The 26,073-nt window shown below is 45.9% G+C and overlaps 1 protein-coding gene across 14 annotated transcripts in view; it reads left to right on the forward strand.

Moving 5' to 3' along the window:
- The window catches only part of FAT3 (FAT atypical cadherin 3), a 683,843-nt gene that overhangs the window by 597,469 nt on the left and 60,301 nt on the right, over positions 1-26,073 (forward strand). For 13 of the 14 annotated variants that reach the window (XR_008319026.1, XM_053306925.1, XM_053306913.1 and 10 more), the window contains 6 exons: positions 2,595-2,984; positions 7,036-7,250; positions 8,408-8,545; positions 19,872-20,015; positions 22,017-22,214; positions 24,838-25,636. Coding sequence is in view for 13 of the 14 variants with exons in the window: in XM_053306925.1 (XP_053162900.1) it covers positions 2,595-2,984; positions 7,036-7,250; positions 8,408-8,545; positions 19,872-20,015; positions 22,017-22,214; positions 24,838-25,636 (1,884 nt within the window). In the remaining variant the exon portion in view is untranslated. The remainder of the gene's footprint in view (positions 1-2,594; positions 2,985-7,035; positions 7,251-8,407; positions 8,546-19,871; positions 20,016-22,016; positions 22,215-24,837; positions 25,637-26,073) is intronic. The other variant, XM_053306923.1, reaches the window with a different exon arrangement.

The following is a 26,073-nucleotide window of genomic DNA, read 5'->3' on the forward strand; positions in this document are numbered from 1 at the left end:
ATAAACTCTTGGAAAAACAATGATGTGCAAGGAGAAGCTAGACTTTTTGCATGGACCCAGTGGAATAAATTCCTCCAGTAATTCATTCCAATCAGAGTAATAGTCTTGTAAACATCCTCGTGGTTCTCCCGTATATAGATAAATAATAAAAGGAGTCAAGCCAGGCAGACAGTCAGAAGCCAGAGGGTCCCAACAGGGGCCAGGAATCAAGACAAGTCAAAGGTCAAACCGTATTCAACAGTTGGAAGCCAAAGGGTCGTGTAGGTCAGGGGTTCTCAATGTTAGGCCCCCAGATGTTATTGGACTTCAACTCCCATAATCCCCAGCCCCAGTGGCCTTTGGTTGGGGATTATGGGAGTTGAAGTCCAATAACATCTGAGGACCCAATGCTGAGAATCCCTGGTGTAGGTAATCAGGAATCCACTTTGTTCAGTGGAGGTTGAACCAAGCAGACAGCAGAATCATCAAGGCAAACACACCAGAACAGGGGAACCTTGATACTGAGGCAAGGTTTGCTTCAGACAGGAGGCCTCCTATACTCTTTCTGTCTCCAGGAAAGCCAATAATCAGCCTCACAGAGCGGGGCCAACAAAGGGCCTGGAAATTCAACAGCTGCTCTAGTGCAGTGAATCACCACAAGGGCCATGTGGAGTAGAGTCCCAGCTACAGGGAAATCTGACACCCTGCCATCTCCAGTTAGCACTGGGAAAGACACCTTCCTGAAACCCTGGAGAGCCACTGCCGGTCAGTGTAGGCCTGGGCTTCACAACTTCAGCCCACTAGCTGTTGTTGGACTACAGCTCCCATCATCCTTGAAAATTGGCCAGTGTTGCTGGGAATGATGGGAGTTGTAGTCCAACAACCTCTGGAGGGCTGAAGTTGTGCATTCTGGTGTAGATAATACTATGCAAGGTGGACCAGTGGTCTGACTCAGTATAAGGCTGCTTCCTATGTTCCTGTAGCTTACTGACCGCTCCGTCTTCAGACATTGAGTGATGGACATTTTCTACATAAAGGACAACCAGGGACGATACACTTTGACATAAGGGCATTCCAAGTGGCGGCTTCCTCAGCAATGGAGGTGCCAAACAGGAAGTGGAGTAGGAAGTGCCTTAAAGAACAAAGTCTGCTACTGGAACTGGAGTTTGGCCCTTAGTTGGTTTGAATTGGGCTTATTGTGCAATCTGTGTTGGTCCTGCCAGCCCGTTCAACTTGCCTACTGGAGTAGCTCCAAGCCTGCAAGATCTGTCACTGGTCCTTGATAAGAATGTAATCGATGGCTCTTCATTTCCCTTCTCTTATCCTGCTCTCTCCAGAGTGAGTTCACTGGTCACACCTTTCCTGGGGCTCACACAGCCGGGGCACTGATACCGTGTATTCCATTTGTCACTCTTCTTCCTGCTGAGTTTGTAATTAAAATGTTAATCAGCATTGTCAGAGATAACCCAAGACACTTAGGTGCCTGAGGCAGAAAATACAAACTGCACCCTCTGGCATGGTAGTAAAAACAGCAAACTAAATAATTCACCGTTTGCTATTCTAATGCTGCAGTCCAAAATCTCCTGCCAGATCCTGTCTGATGCTCAGGCCAGCCCTAGCTACTGAGCCTAGAGGTAGTGTGCCCCAATATCCCTCTCTTTGCCCTAATTCTTCATTGCAAGTGCTCTGCACAAAGCCCCTGCCACTACTCAGAGGCGACCATTCCCACCATGCAGTGCCACACTTTGCCCAGCACTGGCGGGGCTCCTTTAAGAGAAATGAAGCCCCGCTGAGCCCCAGAACGATCATGGAAGGCATGCATGGGAAGTGTGGTTCTTCCCAGGGCTTTTGCTGTAATGCTCCATAGGGAAAGCATTGTCAAAGACTACATTTCCCAGTGCTCTCTATGTAACTTAACATGACTGTGCTGGGGTGTGACAGGTCTCCCTTTCTCTTAAAGCGCCCCCCCCCCAAACCACCACTGCAATACTGGGGCAAGTGCAGCACATGCGCAGAGGTCGGTGCGGTGGGAAATCGTTCTCACACTGAAGATTTTCTGTCAAAGTGGCCCCTGCTTAAAAAATAGTGAAGATGACTGCCCTAACGCATATTTAACCTGATCTTATCTCATGTGATGCTGAAGTGATCAGTTGCCTGCTAGTACCAAGTTCCCTCCCTGGATGGCTTCTCCAAGATAGGGCTTAGAGAGATTCCTGCCTGCATCCTTGGAGAAGCCGCTACCAGTCTGTGCAGACAATAATGAGCTAGATAGACCAATGGTCTGACTCAGTATAAGGCAGCTTCCTATGTTACTAACCAGTATTCTCTCTAATTTCTTTCATCTATGTGCAGAATGAGTTTTGTTCTGGGCGGCAGTATCAATGCCGTGTGTGTGCACCTGCATTCAGAATGGGGCCTTCCTGATTCAGTCTGAACGGGATCTAAAATTAACTGAGCAGACATCAAAAAACTTGTGTGTGAACGCATGTGCGCATGCCTTAAAAGGAACACTGTTCCTAACCCATGTCTCTTAGGGGCCAATCCTAACTCTTTGTACCATATTATGCCCCTTAATGACAAAGGTCTGCTACTTTCTCTCTCCCCCCACCCCACAGGTGTGAATAGGAAGATTGTTTATTCCCTAGAAGACTCGGCAGAAGGCTTTTTCTCTGTAGACAAGGCCTCAGGAATCATCATTTTGGAACATCCACTGGACAGAGAACTTCAGTCTTCCTATAACGTCACTATCAAAGCATCCGACCAAAGCATAGTCCAGACCCTGTCTTCCTTTGCCACTGTGACAATTACAGTTTTAGACATTAATGACAATCCTCCTGTGTTTGAAAGAAGAGACTATCTGGTCACAGTTCCTGAGGACACCTCACCTAGTGCTGAAATTCTCTCTGTGTTTGCCACAAGCAAAGACATCGGTACAAATGCAGAGATTACCTACCTCATCAGGTCTGGGAATGAAAAAGGGAAATTCAGGATCAATTCAAAGACAGGTATGTAAAGCCAGATCTGTAAAGCCAGGTGAAAAATAAGTGTTTTTATCTCTTCACTTAAATATGTGTCTTGAAGGCTCAGGCAGGGAGATGAAAATATAGAAAATGATCTTCCAGTCCAGTAGGCAGTGGGGACAGCAACAGATTGGGTGCATAAATTCATATATTCATATAACCCCTGCTAACTGAACAAAGAGGCACCTTTTAAAAGTGATGGTTCTCTTTATTTAGCAGGGGGAGAGCAACTGGCCCTATCCATCCCCAACACAGCATCCCTCCAGTGGCTGTTGCTGGTGTCTATCTTAAGTTTCTTCTTTAGACTGTGAGCCCTTTGGGGACAGGGAGCCAGTTTATTTGTTTATTTATATCTATGTAAACCACTGTGGGAACATTTTGTTGAAAAGCGGTATATAAATATTCATCATATTCATATATTCATCATATATGTATACAAGTGTATAGTGCACTTTGATCCCTGAGAGCAGGGATAGGCTACATGTGCCTCTTCAGATGTTGCTGAACTACAACTCCCATCACCCCCTGCTACAATTTATTACAGATAGAGGTGATGGGAGTGGTAGCTCAGCAACATCTGGAGAGCAACATGTTGCCTACCCCTCCTTAAGAGCATAAATTTGTTTTATGTGGTTATGACCCACCCAGAGATGCAAGTTTGGGATGGCATACAAATAAATAAATAAACTAAAGCACTATGCATACATTACATTAGTAATCATAACAGTCCTGCAAAATTAGCCATATTTCATGTGGCATGGAGGAAGCCACCTCGGAGAGAAGGTTCACCAGAAAGTTGACTTTTAAAAAGGGGACTTCCTGAGCTTATAAACTCATGTTCTGAACCACTATAGGCTTATGGTGAGATTCTTTATTCCACCTTGCTTGAAGGAGCGGATGGTGTGTGTGGTGTATGCAGAGCATTCCCTTTTCAACCCCATGTAGTAGTTAAGGCTGAGTGAAAGTGACTGCCCAAAGTCACAAAAAGTGGATTCCACGGTTTCCCAGAGATTTGAACCCAGGCCTTCCCCAGCCTGACTCCAACATTCAGACTGTGATACCACACTGGCCAAAGAAACTGAGCGCAATCTAGAAAGTGGAGATGCTGAGACGGCAGTTGTGAAGCTCGTACAGCCCTGAAAAGGTCCAACAGAAGGGATCACATGACTCAGTGGCACAGCAGACACTTCGTGTGTACTGCATTTCAGGTTCAGTCCCTGGCATCTTGTGGATTTCAGATTGCAGCACAGGCAAAGACTAATGATTTGCAAAGACTCCCTGGGAAATGTCGCTTGTCTTATGCTCAGACATATTTCCACTTCAGATTTCGCTTTTTCAGAATTTTGGTGCCAAGCCTAGCAATGACCCCTGCCTGCACTCCTAGAGAGTGAGGCAATGTCATCAGAGCAGAAAATACTGAGTTAGGTAGACTAATGGCCCCATTCAGTATGCAGCCACTTCAGGTATTGCATATATGCAGCCCATTGGATTTTTTAAGGTCACCTAAACTCGTTGGGGCCTCACTGGCCCTTTTCTCTAGCTTCTATCCTTCGGGGCTTCTTTGAACATGATCGGCAGCTATGAGCAGGGCTTCTGGTAGACCCAGACCAAAAGCCAAGGTTTCTTTGACCTCTGTATATCCCTGTCCATGGGTGGCTTGCATTCTCTTGCTACTTAATCTATGCTGCTCCTTCTGGCAAGGTATTGTAAATTGACAAAGTGTTATAAATTCAGTGGGCTGGAGAGGAGAGGGAAATCCGCTGTGGCTGTCCAAATGGGTTGTGCATTTTAGTATTTTAAAGTTTACAACATTTATTCTCCGTGCACATGTGTTGGGGGTAATTTACTCTTAATCTTATCAATAAGATAACAAGATCCTTTCACTCATATGTCTGGAAAAACATGATGTCCCTGACTTGATTCGTAGCAGTATATGCAAGCCATATGGTTGTCCTTCAATCTCTGGAGATTTCATTATGAAAGCGGAGCCTGCCCTTATATTTGTGTTTTTGAACATGACTTTAGGCTCAAAATATTCAGATTTCAAATTTTAAAGAGATATGACAAGGGCCAACATAGAGAAATGACAAGGGCCAACATCTCCCTCCCTCCCTCCCTCCCTCTCTCTCTCTCTCTCTCACACACACACACACACACACACTTCTGAAGCCTCATTCACACACCACAACAATGGATGGCCATTTCTGCAATTTTGGGGTGTGGGGCAATTTTCAAAGGTGGGGCAAAAGAAACCATTGCTTTTCCTGTCTAGTGGCCACTATCCCCCCCCCCCGAACGAAGTTATTCCATGACCAGTTTTACTCCCCCAACCCAGAAAATTGCCCTCCATCCCCCGGAATATCAAGTTCCCTCCACTTCCTTTGGCTGAAAGTTCCTGTTGGAAAACTTTCAGCCAAGCTCTACTTTCCATTCGAGACTGGTTGTCCTAAAATGATGAGTTAATCTTCCCTACTTCTCTAAATGGCAGTTTCTTCTCTCCCTTCTTCCTTCTCCCTGCCCATGAAAATTCATTACTTAGTCAGAAGGGTTTTTAAAATACTACTCAAGTACACTTTAAGGTTTATTATTTGGGAGAGCTGGAATGGCATTAGCATATCAACGCCCCTGGAGTAGGTACGAAAAATAATGGTTAAAGCTGAATTTTACAATGAAGGCAAGAAGATAAATCAATAAAAAAGCAGCAGTGGCGTTTAATCACCAGAGAGGAGAAAAGGGGCATTTATTATGCATTAACATGTGACAGCTCCCTTATCAACAGCTCGGTGGCAGGAACTGAAGATTCCAGGCTGTCCTATAATTATGTTAAAAGCCCGATTGAAGCTTTAAGAAAAATCCTCCTTATCTGTGGACCAGTGACAAATGGATATTTTGTGCTGGTGCATGTCCACATATATTGTATTTCTTCTTGAGGCTGGCTGAAGTGCATCCAGTACCTTCAGTCAACACATGTGAGGCTGTGGATAACGGTGGGTTTCACTAGCAATGGTTTGCTGCCGGTCCACCCAGCTGTGGGATCAGCTTCAGCCAGCCAATCTGAAGTCATGCCCAGATTTCTGCTGTTAGCATGAGGGAGGGTAGTGGAAAGGTGAAGGTAACAGTCTTTTCTCATGATGTTTCCTGTGTTTCCAGTTCTGATATTTCTTTGCCATATATTTTGGAGACCAGCTTGAGGCCATTTCTGCACCTTGACTCAAACCTATGCTGTATGAGTGTATGGATGTCTGTACACTTGGACACGTGTTTGTGTAGGGGTTTTTTTTTTCCCCATTTTAAATGTAAACCTGGATACAGGCCCTTCAAATGCATACTACAGATAGGAAGTGTACATCTGAACCTGCATTTAGTATAACATGTGATCTGTACCTGCGTAAACTCTACACCAGGGCTGCTGAAGTTCCGCCCTCCTGCAGATGTCGGCCTACAGTTCCCATAATCCCTGGTTATTGGCCACTGTGGCTGGGGATAATGGTAGTCCACAAACAAATGGGGGTCCTAAGTTGAGCAGGCCTGCTCTACACTCATTGTACGAGTATTGAACATAACGTGTGAATGGGCCTTGTGTGAACTTCACATCCTATTGTTCCAAGACTATGAGCGCCTCCGTCCTCTTCCATTTTTTACCCATTTCTCTGCTGACAGCATAGTGAAAGGCTGTCCTTTTGCCTGGCAGTCACTGAGATTAGAGGCCAGCATCTTGACTAATCCTGTGCTTGTGCAATGAACATAGTTGTACTAGTGGAAGATCACATACCTGTGCTAGATCTAAAAGGACTTTTGGAATTGCGCAATTGCATAAAAGTTGTGCTGTTGCATAATCCCTGCACAACATAGGTTGTACTCCTTGCAGCAGCACTGTTCTGGAACACAAGCTCCAGACGTAGAGCAACTAATTAACACAATAGTTTTGTGCAAGCACAGCATCAGTCAGGATCTCAGCCACTAACATTAGTATTCAGGGAGCTGTGTGTTTCCTTTCGGCTTAGACTGTGCTAAAATTCCGTCTTCTGTCTCCAAGGGTCCATATCTGTGATTGAAGCTCTGGACTATGAAACATGCAAAGATTTCTACCTGGTTATCGAAGCCAAAGATGGGGGTAGCCCAGCGCTGAGTGCAGTGACAACAGTGAATATAAATGTGACGGATGTTAATGACAACGCGCCGCGGTTCAGTCAAGAGACCTACAGTGCTGTCATCAGTGAGGATGCATCTGTTGGTGATTCCCTGATAACAGTGAGTTGTGAAGCTTTTTCCACATTGATCAGTCAGTGTGACTCAATCTTTCATGCTGGCCAGTTAACTCTGGGGATCAGAGTTAACTCTCGAGCCAGAATTGCCGTGATTGCATCAATGCAGTCCTTGTGGCAAGCCACTCAAGACTGCCGAGAGAAGTCTGAAACTGTTATATTGCTTTCCCAGGTACCAGCCTAGGTTTACCGATCCAGATGGCCTATTGCTTCCTCCCAGCCTTAACCTGGCTATAAATACCTCCAGGTCAGGCCAGGTCTTGCATGGACAAGTGCTTGGTCCTGTGTCTAGGCACCTTCCAAAGTATCTGTACTTCTCAACTTTCCTGCCAATTCCCCATGCTGTCTGTCTCTGTCTGCATTCCCAGTCTTGCTGCAGCCTCCTACAACATCTGTCACAGCATTTCCCTCTATGCTGCAGTCTCAATCCACTGGGGCTTGTATCCCTCACTCCTGGTTGCTTATGCCCAAGGATTGACAGGGACTTACCGTATTTACCAGAACAGAAGATGACCCCGAATTTAAGACGAGCCTTTTAAAAATAGAGATTAAATTGAGGTTCTGCCTATATTTACCCCTCACCCCATTTCTGAAGATGACCCCTCCCCCCATTTCTAACATCAGAGAACTTGGGGAAAACCTAGTCTTGGATTCAAGGAAATACAGTATCATATTCAGTTCATGTGAACTATTAGTAGCAGTAGCAATAGCAATAGCACTTACATTTATATACCGCTCTATAGCCGAAGCTCTCTAAGCGGTTTACAATGATTTAGCATATTGCCCCCCAACATTCTGGGTACTCATTTTACCGACCTCGGAAGGATGGAAGGCTGAGTCAACCTTGAGCCCCTGGTCAGGATCGAACTTGTAACCTTCTGGTTACAGGGCGGCAGTTTTACCACTGCGCCACCAGGGGCTCTTAGTGGTATTAGTAAAAATTCCTAGGCTCCATAAAGCATGCATAGATGTATCCGTTTTGTAATAGCTCTAGTGTAATGCTGGAAAAGCAGGTGCACTTTTGTGTGTTTTAATGATGTGATTTAATAAAGTGTTAAACATGAGCTTAAGCACATCATGGACTTTATTTATGTATTCATCCATCTTTCTCACTTTTGTTTCTCACTCCACACTCCTCCAAAGTTAATAGCTGAAGACCTGGACAGCCCTCCCAATGGCCAGATTCATTTCTCCATAATCAATGGGGATCGAAACAATGAGTTTTCAATAGATCCTAGCTTGGGACTTATAAAGGTTAAAAAGAGATTGGACCGAGAACGGGTAAGACCACATCAAATCAGTTATTTCTCCACTTAGAAATAGCATCTTTCTTCATATCTGCTAGCACGAATGCTTACATGTCCTCTTTACAGCACAGGAATATCACAAGAAAATTCTCTGACATCTCTGTCTCCTGTTCTTGATCAACACCAGCATATGAATGCACTTTGCAGCATTTACCAGGCTCTGACACGCTTGATTACAATGATGTTTTAAAGCTCAGAATGCACAGTTATTCAGGAAAAAACCTGAGCTAAACCTTCCACCCACATTCAGTAACTGGTCAACCAAGACATTCCCTGCCTAACCAGTGGGTCTCCATAGAGTATGGGACCCATAATCTGCCATAAGCTTAGGAATGAGGAGATGACATTAATTCATAGAATCATAGACATTTATTTATTTACTTATTTAGCGCATTTTTATACCTCCCCAATCCAAGGTCTCAGGGCGGTTCACAACAACAAAAACAAAACATTAAAATCAATTAAATACTAAAAACAGATTAAAACAAATCGATAAACAATACAAAATTTAAAAAGTTACAAAGTTAAAAAGCTAAAAGGCCTGGGTAAAAAGATGAGTCTTTAGACACTTTTTAAAAGCCACTAGAGATGGGGAGACTCTTATTCCCAAGGGAAGCGCGTTCCAAAGTCTCGGGGCAACAACAGAGAAAGCCCGTCCCTGGGTGGCCACCAGACGACATGAAGGTAGCCACAGATGAGCCTCCCCTGATGTACACAGTGGACGATGGGGATCATGCAGAAGAAGACACTCTCTAAAATACCATGGGCCTAAGCTGTTTAGGGCTTTATAGGTTATAACCAGCACTTTGTATTTTGCCCAGAAACTTATTGGCAGCCAGTGCAACTCCTATAATATAGGATGACCCGGAGACCAACCTGGCTGCTGCATTTTGTACTAATTGCAGTTTCCGGACTACGTATAAAGGCAGCCCCACATAGAGTGCATTGCAGAAATCAAATCTGGAGGTTACCAGCAAGTGTACTACTGTTTTGAGATCATGAACCTCAAGAAACTGACACAGCTGACATATCAACCGAAGCTGATAGAAAGCGCCTCTGGCCACTGCCTCAACCTGGGGAACCTGGGAAAGGTGTGGATCCAGAAGCACTCCCAGACTGCGTACCTGTTCCTTCTGAGGAAGTGTGACCCCATCTAGAACAGGTAGATCAATATCGCTTCCTGAGTGACGACCTCGCACCATAAGTACCTCTATCTTGTCTGAATTCAGTCTCAGTTTGTTATCCCTCATCCACCCCATTACTGATTCCAAGCAGGCATTCAGGGAGGATGTGCCTTCTCCTGATGGTGTTGACATGGAGAAATAGATTTGGGTGTCATCAGCATACTTATAACACCCTGCATCAAATCTCCGGATTATCTCTCTCAAGGGTTTCATGTAGATATTAAAAAGCATTGGAGACAGTATGGAGCCCTGAGGGAGCCCATATAAAAGCTCAGATTTTGAAGAGCAGCAGTCTCCAAGCGACACCATCTGGGATCTGTCCGAGAGGTAGGAGCGGAACCACTGCAAAGCAGTGCCTCCCACCCCCAACTCCCTTAGACGTTCCAGAAGGATACTATGGTCGATAGTATCGAAAGCCGCCGAGAGATCCAAAAGGACCAACAGAGTCACACTTCCTCTGTCAAGTCCCAATTGGAGATCATCCATCAGGCCGACCAAGGCAGTCTCCACCCCATAGCCCGTCAAAAACCGGTTTGAAATGGGTCTAGATAATCAGTTTCCTCCAAGACCGCCTGGAGCTGGAAGGCCACCACCCTCTCAATCACCTTGCCCAACCATGGCATGTTGGAGACAGGCTTGTAGCTATTGAACTCTGAGGGCTCCAATGCCGACTTGGTCTAATAATAATAATAGGTCTAATAATTGCCTCCTTTAAACAAGTTTAGAGTTGGAAATGACCTTAGAGGTCTTCTAGTCCATCACCCCCACCCACCCCACTCAGTACAGGATACTTTGGGAAGGATACTCAAAAGCAAGCTAGAAGTTAAAGCCGCATGACCCACATGCTGAATGTTTTCCCCATGGATGCTTCCCCCTCCTCACCAAGGGTGGCTCCAGAGGGGGGCATGTGCCCCCTCAGAAAAGTATTTGCCGCCCACTACTGCCCTACATTTCTGTTTCAGGAATCTATCATGTGGGACGCAGCCTGCATACCCAGAAATGTGCTTTTACCTTTTCTGCACCCCTTCAATTTTTTTCTGGTGCCCCCACTGTTCCACACAAATCTGCTTCCTCATGAATGTAGGATTAATATACACATTTGGACCTCAGTGTCGAGAAAGTTATCTGTGCCTAAATCCCACAGAAATCAGTTGAGCAAGGTGATTGAAAATAAAACGGCTAATATTATAATGCCCTTATACAAAACTATGGTGCGACCACACCTGGAGTACTGCATACAATTCTGGTCACCACATCTTAAAAAGGACATTGTAGAACTGGAAAAGGTGCAGACGAGGGCATCCAAGATGATCAGGGGCCTAGAGCACCTTTCTGATGAGTCAAGACTACACCTGGGGCTTTTTAGTTTAGAAAAAAGACAACTGCAGGGAGACATGATAGAGGTCTATAAAATCATGCATGGTGTGGAGAAAGTGGAGAGAGAGGAATTATTTTCCCTCTCACACAACAATAGAACCAGGAGTCACTCCATGAAATTGATTGCCAGGAGGTCTAGGACCAACAAACGGAAGTACTTTTTCACACAATGCGTGCTCCACTTGTGGAACTCTCTGCCACAAGATGTGGTGACAGCCAACAGCCTGGATGGCTTTAAGAGGGGTTTGGATGACTTCATGGAGGAGAGATCTATCAATGGCTACCAGTTGGAGGGCTGTGGGCCACCTCTAGCCTCAAAGGCAGGATGCTTCTGAGTACCAGTTGCAGGGGAGTAATGGCAGGAGAGAGGGCATGCCCTCAACTCCTGCCTGTGGCTTCCAGCAGCATCTGGTGGGCCACTGTGTGAAACAGGATGCTGGACTAGATGGGCCTTGGGCCTGATCCAGCAGGGTTGTTCTTATGTTCTTAAGTTGGTCATGATTAACCTGACAATTTGCTTTCAATATCCACAGTTGGACTTATGTCCAAGTAAAGCCCTGATCAGATGTTACATTGTATCTGTACACGTGTACGTATTTGTGTGTGAATGACTGTGCATGCAGACATTTGAAAAGTGAACCTGGGTGCAAACTTTCTCAAATGGAGAGTGCAGGCAGGAAGTGTCATACTGAGCCCTTTCTCACGATCGGTGAGAAAGGACTCAAGGGAAAGCGGAGAGGAAGGCTGCTAGCAGTTACTTCTCTGCAGGAAATTGCTCTTCTCTTCATTCATCTCTTCCCCCCTGGTTGCCGGTAGCTGCCGGCAGCGCAAAGGGTCGGGGGATGGGAAGCAGCTCCCCACCACTCGAAACTCCCCTAATGCACTGCACGAGTGCATGGTGCATTGTGGGGATTCCCCCAACACCAGCCAGGGAGCCTACAGTCTCCCAGCCCTGGCTGCAATTAGCTGGGGCTGGCAGAGGGCCAAAAAAATGAGGTTAAGACACCTCATTTTGCAGGAGGGCTCTGCAGGCGGGTTTGCTGGGGCCGCCACTGCAGCAGCAGCCACTTGCCTCCCACGGCTTCTCACAAGCAGCCTAGAGCGGGCTTGGCTTCCTTAGCCCTCTCTTGGATACTCCTGAGAACAGCCTCACTCTGGGGCTATTCTTGCTATCACAAAAATCGGGCTAGGAAAAGCGCGGCTACTTGTGAGTAGACCCCCGGCCGGGAGGCTTAAAAGCAGCCTTCCAGCTCGGGGGTCTCCCCAGTATGCCCCCAAGCTCCCCAGCCCCCGCCGGCTCCGTCTTGGAGCCGGCCATCGTGTGGGCGGCCGATCTGGCCGCCCAGGGCTCCCTCCCCACTCGTGAGCAGGGAGAGCGGGCTTAGCCCGCTCTTCCCGCTCACTTCCCAAAACCGGGTCTCACGAATCGTGAGACCCGGTCCAGTGTGTTTGTTGAACATACCATGTGCATACAGCTTGTTTTATTTGTTTGTTTATTTACTTATTTGATTTCTATACTGCCCTTCCAAAAATGGCTCAGGGTGGTTTACATTAAAATTTAAACTAAAATCAATTATTATAGAAAATCATATTATATGATATATAATATGTCTGTCATTAATGCCATATGCGTGTTGTGTAGACATTGGCGCTGGGGAAGGAGCAGATCGGTGGATAGCTAGGCTTCGTGCATGCACACTGAACCAAAATGGCTTGCCAAATGCTAGGCCACCAAAAACGCCACCTTTAAAGAGTCACCCTTTCTAGTAGTTGATTTAGTTTATCTCAGTGTATACAGAAAAAGGATACAAGAACTGGTAGGACATAGAATACTGAGGCATTGGAGAACATGACACTGGAAGGACATTGGAGAACATCTCATCTCGGTGAGGAGAGCTGGTCTTGGGTAGCAAGCATGAATTGTCCACTTTGCTAAGTAGGGTCTGCCGTGCATTTGAATGGGAGACTACATACGAGCACTGTGAGATATTCCCCTTAGGCGGTGGGGCCGCTCTGAGAAGAGCAGAAGGTCCTAGATTTGCTCCCTGGCAGCATCTCCAAAATAGGGCTGAGAGAGACTCCTGCCTTCAACCTTGGAGAAGCCCTATAACATCATCCCATTTATGCTTACTCAGAAAGAAGCTCCATTGTGTCCAAAGTAGCTTACTCCTTAGTAAGTGTGTATAGGATTGCTGTTACAGTCGTGACTAACATTTGCTGGATTGGGACCCCTAAGTGCATTTTTTGAATACTTGCATTCTAACTCCTGAACTGGATCCTTGCACAGGGGGCCAGAAGACTATTGGCTGTGGTTTTATGGTGTTTTGTAAGCCACTTTGGTTTGGAAGAGTGGGTATAAATATTTTTAAAGTACATTATTTTAAAAAGAGGTGGAAATGTGGTCAAATGTAATACCAATCCCCAAACTTTCCCCTAGTGGCTCTCCACTTTTGGGGATGATTGTGAAGAGCTCAGTGTCACACTCACATTTTCACAAAATTTCAGAGGTCTCTATTGATGGCCTGGAGGTTTTACAGACAGGGCTTTCCCCCAGAATCCACTCCTGATTGGAGTGTGCCAGTCCACATATTCGCTGGATTTAACCCGACTGCTATCAGGGAACAGGACAGACAGGGATTTGTTTTTCTCCGAAGGGAGGCTATGAATTCTGGCTTAGCCCATTATGTCCAGGGTAAAAAAAATCCAACAGCTTTGGGGGGGGGGGGGACTCCAGAGCTTCTGCTTTCTCCGAAGGTATTGATAAAGGTGCTGATGGCTATATGAATGGTCCATCTAATCCCTCAAATTAAAATTCCTCGAATCTGCTGCAAAGAAGATTCGCTCTTCAGACACCCCAAGGCATAGAGTCATGTGTGTCATAGAGTCCTGGTATGTATTTGTCTCAGAATGAAGTGGATGAATGGACTGTACTACTTCAGACTAGGGATGTGCAAAAAATTTCGGGCACAGATCGATCTGTGCCCGAAATGAGCAATTTCGGGTGATTCGGGGCCGAACCGAATCACCCCCGATGTCCCCCAATATTTTGTTGATTTTGTTGATTTTCTGAGGTTTTTCTTCATAAAGTGCAGTGTGGTAGATTGATTCATTCATCATATTCATAGTAAATGCAAGTGTGAAAAAGTGAAAGTGGGGTCATGAGAGTTCTTTAATTGAAAAAAATCTCATTTGCTATCATTGAATGAGAATTCACACCTCAGAAAATAAGGGAATAACATCCCTTCAGAAAAACTTCTGAGGTGTGAATTCTCATTCAATGATAGCAAATGAGATTTTTTTCAAGTAAAGAACTCTCATGACCCCACTTTCACTTTTTTCACACTCTCACTTACTATGAATATTGAATGAATCAATCTACCACACTACACTTTATGAAGAAAAACCTCAGAAAATCAACAAAATCCAGCCCTCTGGCCAATCACTCTGAAATTGGGGACGGGTGGTAGCCTCCACCCATTAGGCACTATCTACCAGCCCACCCCACTCTTTTGGGGCAGATCCACTTTCTGCCCCCAATCTGCCCCAAAGACACCAAAACTTCAAAAATTCCCCAAAAAATCAGCCCTCTGCCCAATCCCCCTGAAATTGGGGTGTTAGCCTCCACCCATTAGGCACTACCACTCCACCCCACCCTTTTGGGGCAGATACACTTTCTGCCCCCAAACTGCCCCAAACTGCCCCAAAGACACGAAAACTTCAGAAATTCCCCAAAAACCACCCCTTTGCCCAATCTCCCTGAAATTGGGGTGGTAGTCTGCACCCATTAGGCACTACCACCCCACCCCACTCTTTTTGCCCAGATCCCATTCTATGCCCCCGAACTGCCCCAAAGTCACTAAAACTTCAAATATTCACCAAATATCAGCCCTTTGCCCAATCCCCCTGAAATTGGGGTAGTAGCTTCCACCCATTGGCCACTACCACCCCACCACAAAATTTTGCCCCTGGGCCCTTTCCCCCCCCCCAAATCGATTCAGATTCGGATTCAGGTTAAATCCGAATCCAAACCGAATCAAGGGTGATTCGGGTGGCCCATATTCGGGCACAAAACAGAACAGGGGTGATTCGGTTCGGGTCCCGAACCGAATCACCGAAAATCCTAATTGCACACCCCTACTTCAGACTGTGGGTGAAGGAATTAATTTAATCGAATAACTCTCTACATCTAGAAAACTAGCATTACAGTGTATAAGGTAGGCTGAAATCCTAAGATGCTAGTTGTTTACTTGAAGGGAGATGTTTTGTTTTTGATTTACATAAAGAGGCATTCAAAAATGGCATTCCCAGTGACCATATGAAATGGTACAGCCCACTCTGCTTCCTGAGGATTCTATCACCTTGTTCATGTGTAAACCAGGCCCAGCTCTCATTTAGCAGCCTCCTTAGAGAACAGGCTTTTGGAAGGAGTGAAAAAATGAACCTTTTCTTTTTGCAAAGCAAGCACATATGCTCTCTTTCAACACATTATCCCAAAAAATAATTTTAGAAAGTTACTCTGCTTTATTAATCTTAGAACACAAAAATAAATCCTACCTGATATCTCCAAACAGGCAAAGTATTATCAGGGGCACTAAATTGGGCAAGCAGGCAGGATGAAGGGGTGGGGGGAGGAATCTCTGCTCAGAAAATGTCTCCGTTTGCCTCAAGGCTGCTTAATGCACAAGAAAACATGCTTTCTGTATTAACGTGACAGCAGGATAAAGCTGTCAATATTTGGAATCACCATTGCAAATAGTTTCTCAGCAGAATGCAGGAGAAGGGAAGGGCGTGCGGATTTATTGCCATCTGTAGACTGTAGGGAAAATGTTGAAGGAAAAAATAAGGCACCCTTAAGTTCCATTGGAATAAGAGGAATTTCAGCAAACACTGAAGCACATTGATTCCCCATTGGATTGAATTTTTAGGCTGCAGCCCTAATCATGCGTATCTGGAAACAATGCCCAAGAGACATATTATGAGATGCATAAGTACCCCAGCCCCCTGCATTTCCCCGGTAATGGGCAGCTGAAAAAAGGTGATATGATGCCATTGCATTAGCATTCACCCCACAAGTTCTGCTTCACTGGCTGCCCCTTGGAGGAGGCAGGGAAATGCTAGCAAGGGCTCAGCTTAAAGTTATCACAAAACAAGTTCTGGTTCAAAATAGGGAAGAGGAGGTAACAGGAAGTCCCTGCCCGATTTGCCCCTTGGGCTCACCTTATTCCACTTCCTGTTTCGCAGTGGCAGTAGCTTTCCACCCAGCAACTATTGGCAACTTCTTTTTTAAAACTGTTCTCCACCACAGTACATGATGACCTAATATTTCAGTGAGAAGGCTTTGGGGGAAAGAAAAATGGTGGCTGCAGCGAGGAAAATGGTGGCTGCCAGTAAGTTCATCTGGCTTTTGTCCCCCACCCTCCAAACATCCCCAAAAGAGCCCACCACTTTACTGCCTATGGATGGCACAGCAATGTGGGGGGGACCATTTTGATACCACGATAACACTAGCACAATGATGTCATAACAACACACTTCTTTCCAGCTGCATATTACCAGGGAGATGGAGGACGGGAACTCCTATAACATGGGGTGTGGGCCTAAGTCTCATTGTGCGACAACCCAACTAGCAATGCACCAGTGCTTTGTGAGATGTGCTGGTACTATGGATGAGTTCCCAACTAATATCACACCAGCACTTGTGAAGGGGGGCAAATTTTGAGAACCTGCCCTTCTCCTGAAAGGTCTCTGTTTCACCCCAGAATATGTCCTTGAGGACTGTGTGACTCTCAGGGTCATAAGTTTGGGTGAAACAGAGAGCTTCTGGGGAAAGAGGAGGTAATCGAAATATGCCCCTCCAGAGTCCACGCATTATCGATGCTGTTGACTTAGTCAATTGCACCAGCATATCTCACAAACCACAGGCGATTCTTTAGGATGTTAGCTCTTGAAGCCACTGGGACTTGGCTTCCAAATAAATATGGGTAGGATCACTCCGTGTGCTTGATTTTTCTCCAGATTATGCCCTCACAAAATCAATTCCGAAACCAGCACATGTTAAAAACCTTCCTGGGGCAATTTCACTGCTGAATGCATATCGAAAGACTCGGAATTATTTGGAAGCAATGAGAAGGGGAACACTTCCCCTTCTCAGAAACTTCCTGAATATGAAAAGTTGTCTCATCAGGGAAAGGGTAAGAGGAGTAATGTATCTTCACCCTAATACATTCGGGTTTCCACATAAAACATTGTCCCCTTTGCTAAGCAGGGTCCACCCTGGTTTGCCTTTGAATGGGATAATACATGTGTGAGCACTGTAAGATATTCTCTGTAGGGGATGCATGCATGCAGGTGAAAAGCACCTGTATGCATGCAGAAGGTCCCAAGTTCCCTCCTTGACATCTCCAGACAGGACTCCTGCCTGTAACCTTGGAGAAGCCACTGCCAGTCTGTGTAGCCAATACTGAGCTAGATGGATCAATGGTCTGACTTGGTATAAGGTGGCTTCCTATGTTCCTATGATCTTTCTATATTAAATAGCATTTATACAATTATTCCCACCTGCATTCTGAATTGGTTCAGTCCTGAAAGAATCTCAGGCTTTTTCTGAATGTTTGAATTGGCATTTGAATTACCCAAGAGTCCAAATTCTAGTTGCACAAGTGACTTGATGACACAAGCTAGTGAACCACAGCTTGGGCACAGTTGCTCATTAAATTTAGCTTATGGCTCTGTCCTGCTGCCACTGGGAAACCAACTTACAGGCATGTTGCAAGGCTGGGTAGGGCTTTATTTTAGAAATTTGCTTTGAAATCAATTCCAACAATGCCATTGACTCTGGTGTCCAAGTATATAATTGACATCTACAAAAATTAGAATTGCTTCCTGTCCATACTGTACATGCTAGTTAAAATTATAGTAGCCAGTACAGGATTTCCTCTGCAAGGCGCTGAGTGTGTGTGTGTGTGTGTGTGTGATGTGTGTGTGTAGTGTCCCATTATCTGCAGCTTGCATCATCTGATGCAGTAATTTTAATATCATGGAGCTATTATGATTATGTATTGCCTTATTTAAAAAAACCAATGTCTGAGACACATTACCGTAATAAGTGGGGGAATGTTGTTATAAGAGGTCAGAAAATATAATGAGGCCAAACACCTTTTGCTAGAATACAAGTTATTATGCCTGATCTATACATGCTGCAGCATGAGGTGATAGAGTCCTAAAACGCTAGAATGGACTGTACCACTTCAGATTACATGCGGGAGTATAATGATTGATTTTTCTCTCCAATAAGAAATATCACTGCAACAAGAAAACAGCTGTGTCCGTTCCTTGAAGATAATGATCTCCAAACTGTGGTGCACTCTCTAGTAACCTTTAGGCCTGACTACTGCAATGCGCTCTACATGGGGCTGCCTTTGTATGTGGTTCGGAAACTTCAGTTGGTTCAAACTGCAGCAGCTAGACTGATATCTCGGAGAGACCATATTATGCCTGTTTTAAAGCAGTTGCATTGGCTGCCCATAGGTTTCTGGGCAAAATACAAAGTGCTGGTAATTATTTTTAAAGCCCTAACGGCTTAGGACTGGGTTACATGGGAGAGTGCCTCCTTCTACATGATCCCCACCGCACATTAAGATCACAGAGAGAGGTCCATCTCCATATTCTGCCAGCTCTTCTGGTGATGATTCAAGAGCAAGCCTCCTCTGTAGTCACTCCTAGGCTGTGGAGTGCGCTCCCTATAGACATTTGTGGTTTAACATCTTTACCAGCCTTCAAAAGAGCCCTTAAGACACCTTTTTTTAAATGTAGGCCTTTAGTAATTTCTGAGTTTTAAATTTTTAATTGTTGTTTTAGATTTTTAATTGCTGTAATTCTTGCATGTTTTAATTGCTGTTTGGATTTTTAATTGCTGTAATTTTTGAATGTGTTAGATTTTTAATTCTTGTTTTAAAACAAGCTGTTTTTTGTTTTTTGTTTTTGTGAACCTCCTGGAGCCTCCGGAGTCAGGCAATGTATAAATCAAATAAATAAATAAGCAAGCAAATGAGCAAACAAACAAACAAATAAATAAATCTAGCTCATTTGTGGTTAAAAAACAAACCAAGCATGTAGGGTTGTAACAAATGTTTGCCTGCACATATTTTTGGCCCAGAAATTGTGCATTCAGAGGAAGTGAAGTGTTCCCATCTCCACTGCTCATCTTTTTCACCTGTGGTTTCAGGGATTTTTGCTGGACAGTCAACTGCTGTTTTGTTTTGGTGCCATTTTAGCATCTTCTGATTTTTCCTGGTAAAATGACCCCACTCAGGAATCACATGGTGAAGCAGGAGACATCACAGCAACCAAATTTAGCTGTGTAGCAACATAGGAAAGTTCATTTAGAGTGAGGGCAAGGTCTCCTGAACTCTTTCCCTCAAAGTATCCAAAGCAGGATACTTTTCACAACTGACAAAAACTTGTAGAGGACCCCCTTCCTTGCTCAGCCCTAGCTGTGGTCCAGCCTACACCTTGCTCTACTATTTTTCTACTTGCAGGGAATATTTACATAGAGCACTATTCAGAATGTGGATCACCACCTGCTGTCTTAAATGGTACACTGTTCTACCACCTCAGGTCTCATTCCTGCTAATCCCTACCCCATTCTGCTGCATGCATAGATCCACACTGATTACAACAAAATGAAGATGGAATTTGGAACTCCTTTCAGGCTGATAGAAGGTTTTTACCTTTCCGCAGGTGTCCGGATATTCATTAGTCGTACAGGCAAGAGACAGTGGCATCCCTCCTTTGTCGGCGTCTGTGACAGTCAATGTTGACATTTCTGATGTGAATGATAATAGCCCCGTATTTACACCTGCGAACTATACTGCTGTGATTCAAGTAAGTTTATCCTAAACATCAGAAAACACCCACCCTAATCTGACCTTTAAAATATGAAGACATTTGGGTACAATTGAAGTTGGCTTTGAAGATTTATCAGCCCATAGGGTACTGAGTTATCTCTTTTTCCTGGGGAAGGATAAGAATGTTATTCTTTAACTCTGTAACAGGTATTGTGTTTACAGAGATAATTCAACCTTGAGCCCCATTACAAGATTAGGAGGCTGTTCTCATGAGCAGTCAAGACCAGGCCCAGCTTGGCTGCCATGGGAACCGCCAGGAGCCTGTGGCGCCTTGGCAGCAAACCCGGCTAAGAAGCCAGGCTCTTCTTACCTTAACCTCCCTTAACCCTGTTTACCTGACCGTGTGTCCGCACTGGCTGCTTCCAACTGGTGCTGAAGCACTGACGGGCACCAGCCTGATGCTGGGGAGATCGTCACAATGCACCCATGCACTTGCATGGTGGGATCTCTAGGGACTGGGATGACCCCCCCGAACCCCACACTGCCCATGGCAGCCACAGACCATCTGGGCGCACCCAGACACCCCCCCCCCATCGTCTGCAGGGAAGGCGAGGTTCTGCTGCCTTCCCCACCATCCACCCTTAAGCTCTCTTATGTGATTGTGAGAAAGGGCTCGTCTCTGATACAGAGATTGTTTCTGCTCTCAAATTCCTTTCAACTTCACATAAGTAGGAATTCAGTACCAGTGGCTGGCATCCCCTGCACACTTACTTGGGAGTAAGCCCCACTGACTCAGTGGGACATGAAGATATGGAGAAACTGCCTGAGAAAATGCTTCAAAATGTTTTCATTGGGAGGGTATTCTGAAATCCAGAGAGAACTAAACTGGGGAGTTTAAAATTATTAGTAAACCTGAATGGAACCAGGAGAGCTGGTCTTGTGGTAGCAAGCGTTACTTGTCCCCTTAGCTAAGCAGGGTCAGCCCTGGCTGCATATGAAAGGGAGACTAGAAGTGTGAGCACTGTAAGATATTCTCCTCAGGGGATGGGACCACTCTGGGAAGAGCAGAAGGTTTCAAGTTCCCTCCCTGGCTTCTCCAAGATAGGGCTGAGAGAGATTCCTGCCTGCAACCTTGGAGAAGCCACTGCCAGTCTGTGAAGACAATACTGAGCTAGATAGACCAAAGGTCTGACTTGGTATATGGCAGCTGCCTATGTTCCGAACCCAATCCAAACATTGATTCCTTGTTATAAACTAAATCAGGGCTGTGCAACTTCAGCTCTCCAGCTGTTGTTGGACTACCATTCCCATCATCTCTGACCGTTGGCCACTGTGGCTGGGGATGATGGGAGTTGTAGTCCAACGGCTGAAGTTGTGCAGCCCTTTACTAAATATTGGGCAATTTGTTGTCCTTTTGCACACCCAAAATCTGCTTCCTGAAGAAAGCTGCCGTACCCTATCCAATAGTAAGGCTATCTCCAGGTTTAGGTGTGAACACATTACATTCCATGCAGTGAACTGCTGGTCCACAGGAGGGAAGCACTTGCTGCTTCTGAGCCACTCTACACCCCAGCCGCACTCCCAGGTGAGGAGGCTCCAGGCCTATTAAAAAGTGCATTATCACATTTGCAATGGCACTCCCAACATTTCCAATGGGAATACCATCGCTAGTGCAATGATAGCCTCCTTAGTAAGCACAGAGGCTCCCCATCTCCAGAAGCAGCACAGGCAGGAGTGCAGAGGTAGTAAGCTGCTGTCTAAATGGTTATCTGAACAAGTCCTTAGGTCATGATCACTGGCAAAGCTGATGCACATTCTGCTGCAGCTTGCTTCTGTACAGTGCACCAAGGCAAGAGGTTTGCACTCCAGAACAAATCAGAGTTAGGTGGCAACAGTGCAGAAAAATAATCCTCTTTAAAAAAAAAAAAAAGCTGCATCGTTAGACATTTTAGGCAGAAAACATGCTGTCTCAGCACTGTGCCAAGAGAATTATACTTACAATATTCTTTCTCCATATCCGCTCTGCATATGCTCACAGGAAAATAAACCAGTGGGAACAAGCATTTTGCAGCTGGTGGTGACAGACAAAGACTCCCTGCACAACGGGCCCCCTTTCATCTTCTCTGTTGTGGCGGGAAACGACGACGAGGAGTTTACGCTGGACCCACAAGGCATCTTGCGATCAGCAGTCATTTTTAAGCACATGGTAGCAACTGAATACGTGCTCTGCGTTCAGGTACGCCTTCCTTTTCACAGACCTCTGCCAAAAGTGATGGGACAAACATTGCCCATGACAGAGTATTGTCTCCCCAAGTATTTACTACCATTTTAATCTCATACTTTTAATTTATTATTTCTCTGTGTAAACCGCCCTGAGCCATTTTTGGAAAGGCAGTATAGAAATCGAATAAATAACAACAACAACAACAATAATAATATGGTTCTCTTGAGGCCTGGGGTGTAGGGACTATTGAGCAAGGGACGACAACTGTCCCCTGGGCACCAGGGTCTGGGGGGCAGTATTCCCTCTAACAGGGATTCCCAGTTGTTGTTGACTACAAATCCCATAATCCCCTATCAGAAGCCATTGCAGCTGGGGATTCTGGGAGTTGTAGTCAACAACATCTGGGAATTCCTGTTAGAGAGAACACTGCTGGGGGGGCCCTCACCCTTGGGCACACCCCTTTGCCCCCTCCCACACCCAACCTGGAGAGGATGGGAGTGGGTCCAAACCTCTCCCAGGCCACACCCCCTGTGTCTGACATCACACACAGGGGGTATGGCCAGTACCAGGGATGGGGCCAGTCTGCCCTTCCAGAGCTTCCCCAGTCAATGGTTCATTGGAACACTGGTTGGGAGAGCTCTGCAGGGCCAACTGGCCCCGTCCCTCGTACTTTAGGGGAGCTGTTGGCCGCATGACATCCTCCAGCCTCCCAAGTCCTCCCTACGCACCTGCTTGAGCCAGAAGTTATGCCTTTTAGCAAATAAATGTGGGATAGGAAACACGCTGAAAGGCATCATCTGCATGGGAGGAGAAAATGGTAAACCCCTCCTGTATTCTACCAAAGAAAACCGCAGGGCTCTGTGGGCACCAGGAGTCGACATCGACTCGACAAGGCACAACTTTACATTTTATGAGTGGTGAAAGGTTGCGTGAAATCTCCCCCTTCAGCACGTTTTCATTTTTTGCTGCCAACACTACCCATTTCGGAGTCCCGGCAGCATTCCCAGGTCTCACCTACTGACCTTCTGAAGCCAAACAGAGCTAAGGCAGCGTTTCCTGCCCACAGTTCATAGTAGAATTATGGGAGCAATAAAATCAGAGCCTCCAGCCACTGGCTGGCTTGGGAGTGCTATTGGTAAGGTCCCCTCTTTTGCCATCCCCCAACTTTGTGCCCCGCAAATGGAGTGGCAAAATAGGAGAAAGGGCATTACAGCTCAGCCCAAGGCTGCACACACAACTGTGTGCTTTATTGAAGGGGTTCCCAGCTTGTAGTACTCTAGATGTTGCTGAACTACAGCTCCCATTACCCCCAGTTACAATTGATTGGGGCTCAGTATGATGGGACTTGTAGTTCAGCACAATTCTGCAGTACCACAGGGTTGGGAACCCCTATTTTATTGGATTATCTAAATCCTGTGTAGATGAATAGATTTCCCACTCCCTTAACAATCTTTAGTACAAAGTGACATTTGGGGATACTGCTGTTGATGCTGTAAGGTTTTTGTTCATACGTATTGACAATGATGGTCTTTTTCATTCTGCAGCCTAAAAAAAGGATATGTTTTGTGAAGGTGACTTCATGCCTAATGGTGGGAGGAGGAGGGGGAAGAGGAGAGGTGGCCTTGTGGTGGCATGCATGAATCGTTCCCCTTTGCTAAGCAGGGTCCACCCTGGTTTGCATTTGAGACCGTGTGTGTGTGTGTGTGTGTGTGTGTGTGTGTGTGTGTGTGTGTGTGTGAACACTGTAAGAAATTCCCCTTAGGGGATGGGAAAAGCACCTGCAGGCTTGCATGCAGAAGGTTCCAAGTTCCCTCCTTGGCATCTCCAAGATAGGGCTGAGAGAGATGCCTGCCTGCAGCTTTGGAGAAGCCGCTGCCAGTCTGTGTAGACAATACTGAGCAAGATGGATCAATGGTCTGACTCAGTATAAGGCAGCATCCTATGTGGCAAGTAAGTGTGGAAGAGCCACCAGTTTTGGCTGAGCACATGCTTCTGCTACTGCCACCGTATCCATGGCATTTCAACCTGCCAATGTCTAGTGGAGAACTTGTAGGTATGCATGTTTAGGATGTCAGTAACTCACCTCAGCCCAGCATTCGGAACCAGGCATTTAAAATGGGCTTGACAAAGTTGGGCTGAAGCGGGTTAGCAACATTCTCCACTCAACACTGGCAGTTGTTGACAGAGATGTCACGGAAGTAGTAGGAGCGATTACTCGGTGGGAACCAGGCAACTCTTCCGTACTTACTTGCCGCCATTATGTTAAGCTGCCCTAAGCGTTCCCTGATCTGAAGACGTAAAAAGTCCAGGGATCCCTCAGGACCATTAGGCTTCTATCTATCTATGTTCTATCTATAATGTTTATGCACCTAGGAAACGGAAAATCCTGCCCAGCTGAAATCGACTCTGCCATGGCTTGTCCATTTTATCTAACCTTCTGGGGCAACAGAGAATGAATCTTTGCCCTCATTCTGTGACAGCCCTTCATCCCACCCGCTCCCCAGCCATATATTCGGGAACAGTTTGTAGCACAGAGATTTTGCAACCCTTCCATAAAGAGGTGTTTATATACTTTTATCACTGTCGGCCTGTATGTGAGGGTTTGTTTTTTTCAATCTCCTGTATGTTAAATTAGGCAAAGGATTCTGGGAAGCCTCAGCAAGTATCCTACACCTACATTCAGATCCGGGTGATTGAAGAAAGCATCCACAAGCCAACCACCATTCCTCTGGAGATTTTTATCGTTACTATGGAGGACGACTTTCCAGGCGGCGTTATCGGGAAGATCCATGCCACGGACCAAGATGTGTATGATGTCCTCACCTACGGCTTGAAGTCAGAGCAGAAAAGTTTGTTCAAGGTCAACAACCATGACGGAAAGATCATCGCCCTTGGAGGGTTGGACAGTGGGAAGTACGTACTCAATGTATCTGTCAGCGACGGGCGGTTCCAAGTGCCCATGGACGTGACAGTCCACGTTGAACAGCTGATGCAGGAGATGCTTCAGAATACAGTCACCATCCGTTTCGAAAACGTGTCCCCCGAGGATTTCGTGGGGCTCCACATGCATGGATTCCGGCGCACCCTGCGCAATGCCGTCCTCACCCAAAAGCAAGACAGCCTGCACATCATCAGCATTCAGCCGGTGGCAGGCACCAATCAGCTCGACATGCTGTTTGCAGTTCAGATGCACACCGGTGGCTTCTATAAGCCTGCCTACTTGATTCAGAAGCTCACCAATGCAAGGCGACATTTGGAAAATGTGATTCGCATCTCAGCGATTCTGGAGAAGAATTGCTCTGGACTGGATTGTCAGGAGCAGCACTGCGAGCAAAGCCTGTCTATCGATTCCCATTCCCTGATGACCTACAGCACAGCGCGGATTAGTTTTGTATGCCCCCGGTTCTACCGAAACGTGCGCTGCTCTTGTGATGGTGAGTGGTACCACCTGCCTCTGCCAATCCCTTTCCCTCCAGCCCCGACCCTGTAACACAGTTTTCACGTTTCTGACACCAGTCAGCAGAGGCTCTTCGGTTCAGTGTGTTAAGAGAGCTTTTGGAAAATGTACAGCTGAGAATTGATTTCTCAGGCTCAGCAGGAAGCGGTGGTGTTTATTGATGGCAAATGGGAGGTGGTGAACTTTGACCCAGTGGAACAAAGCTGGCCTTCCCAGAGAGGGTCCAATCAACGGGGTCAATAAACCTCGTGCCATGGAAAAAGTCATAGGACTTCCCAGTCAAACTTTTTGGGGCATGAAAAGGGTTGCTGGGTAATTGCTGCTTCCCACTGCATTCGGTATTTTCAAACTGAAGATGGCATTTGACCCAAGTGATAAAATTCAAAAGGCCTCTTCTCTTTCTCTCTCCTCCTC

This window comes from Hemicordylus capensis, chromosome 3 (genome assembly GCF_027244095.1).
Source record: "Hemicordylus capensis ecotype Gifberg chromosome 3, rHemCap1.1.pri, whole genome shotgun sequence".
NCBI lineage: Eukaryota > Metazoa > Chordata > Lepidosauria > Squamata > Cordylidae > Hemicordylus > Hemicordylus capensis.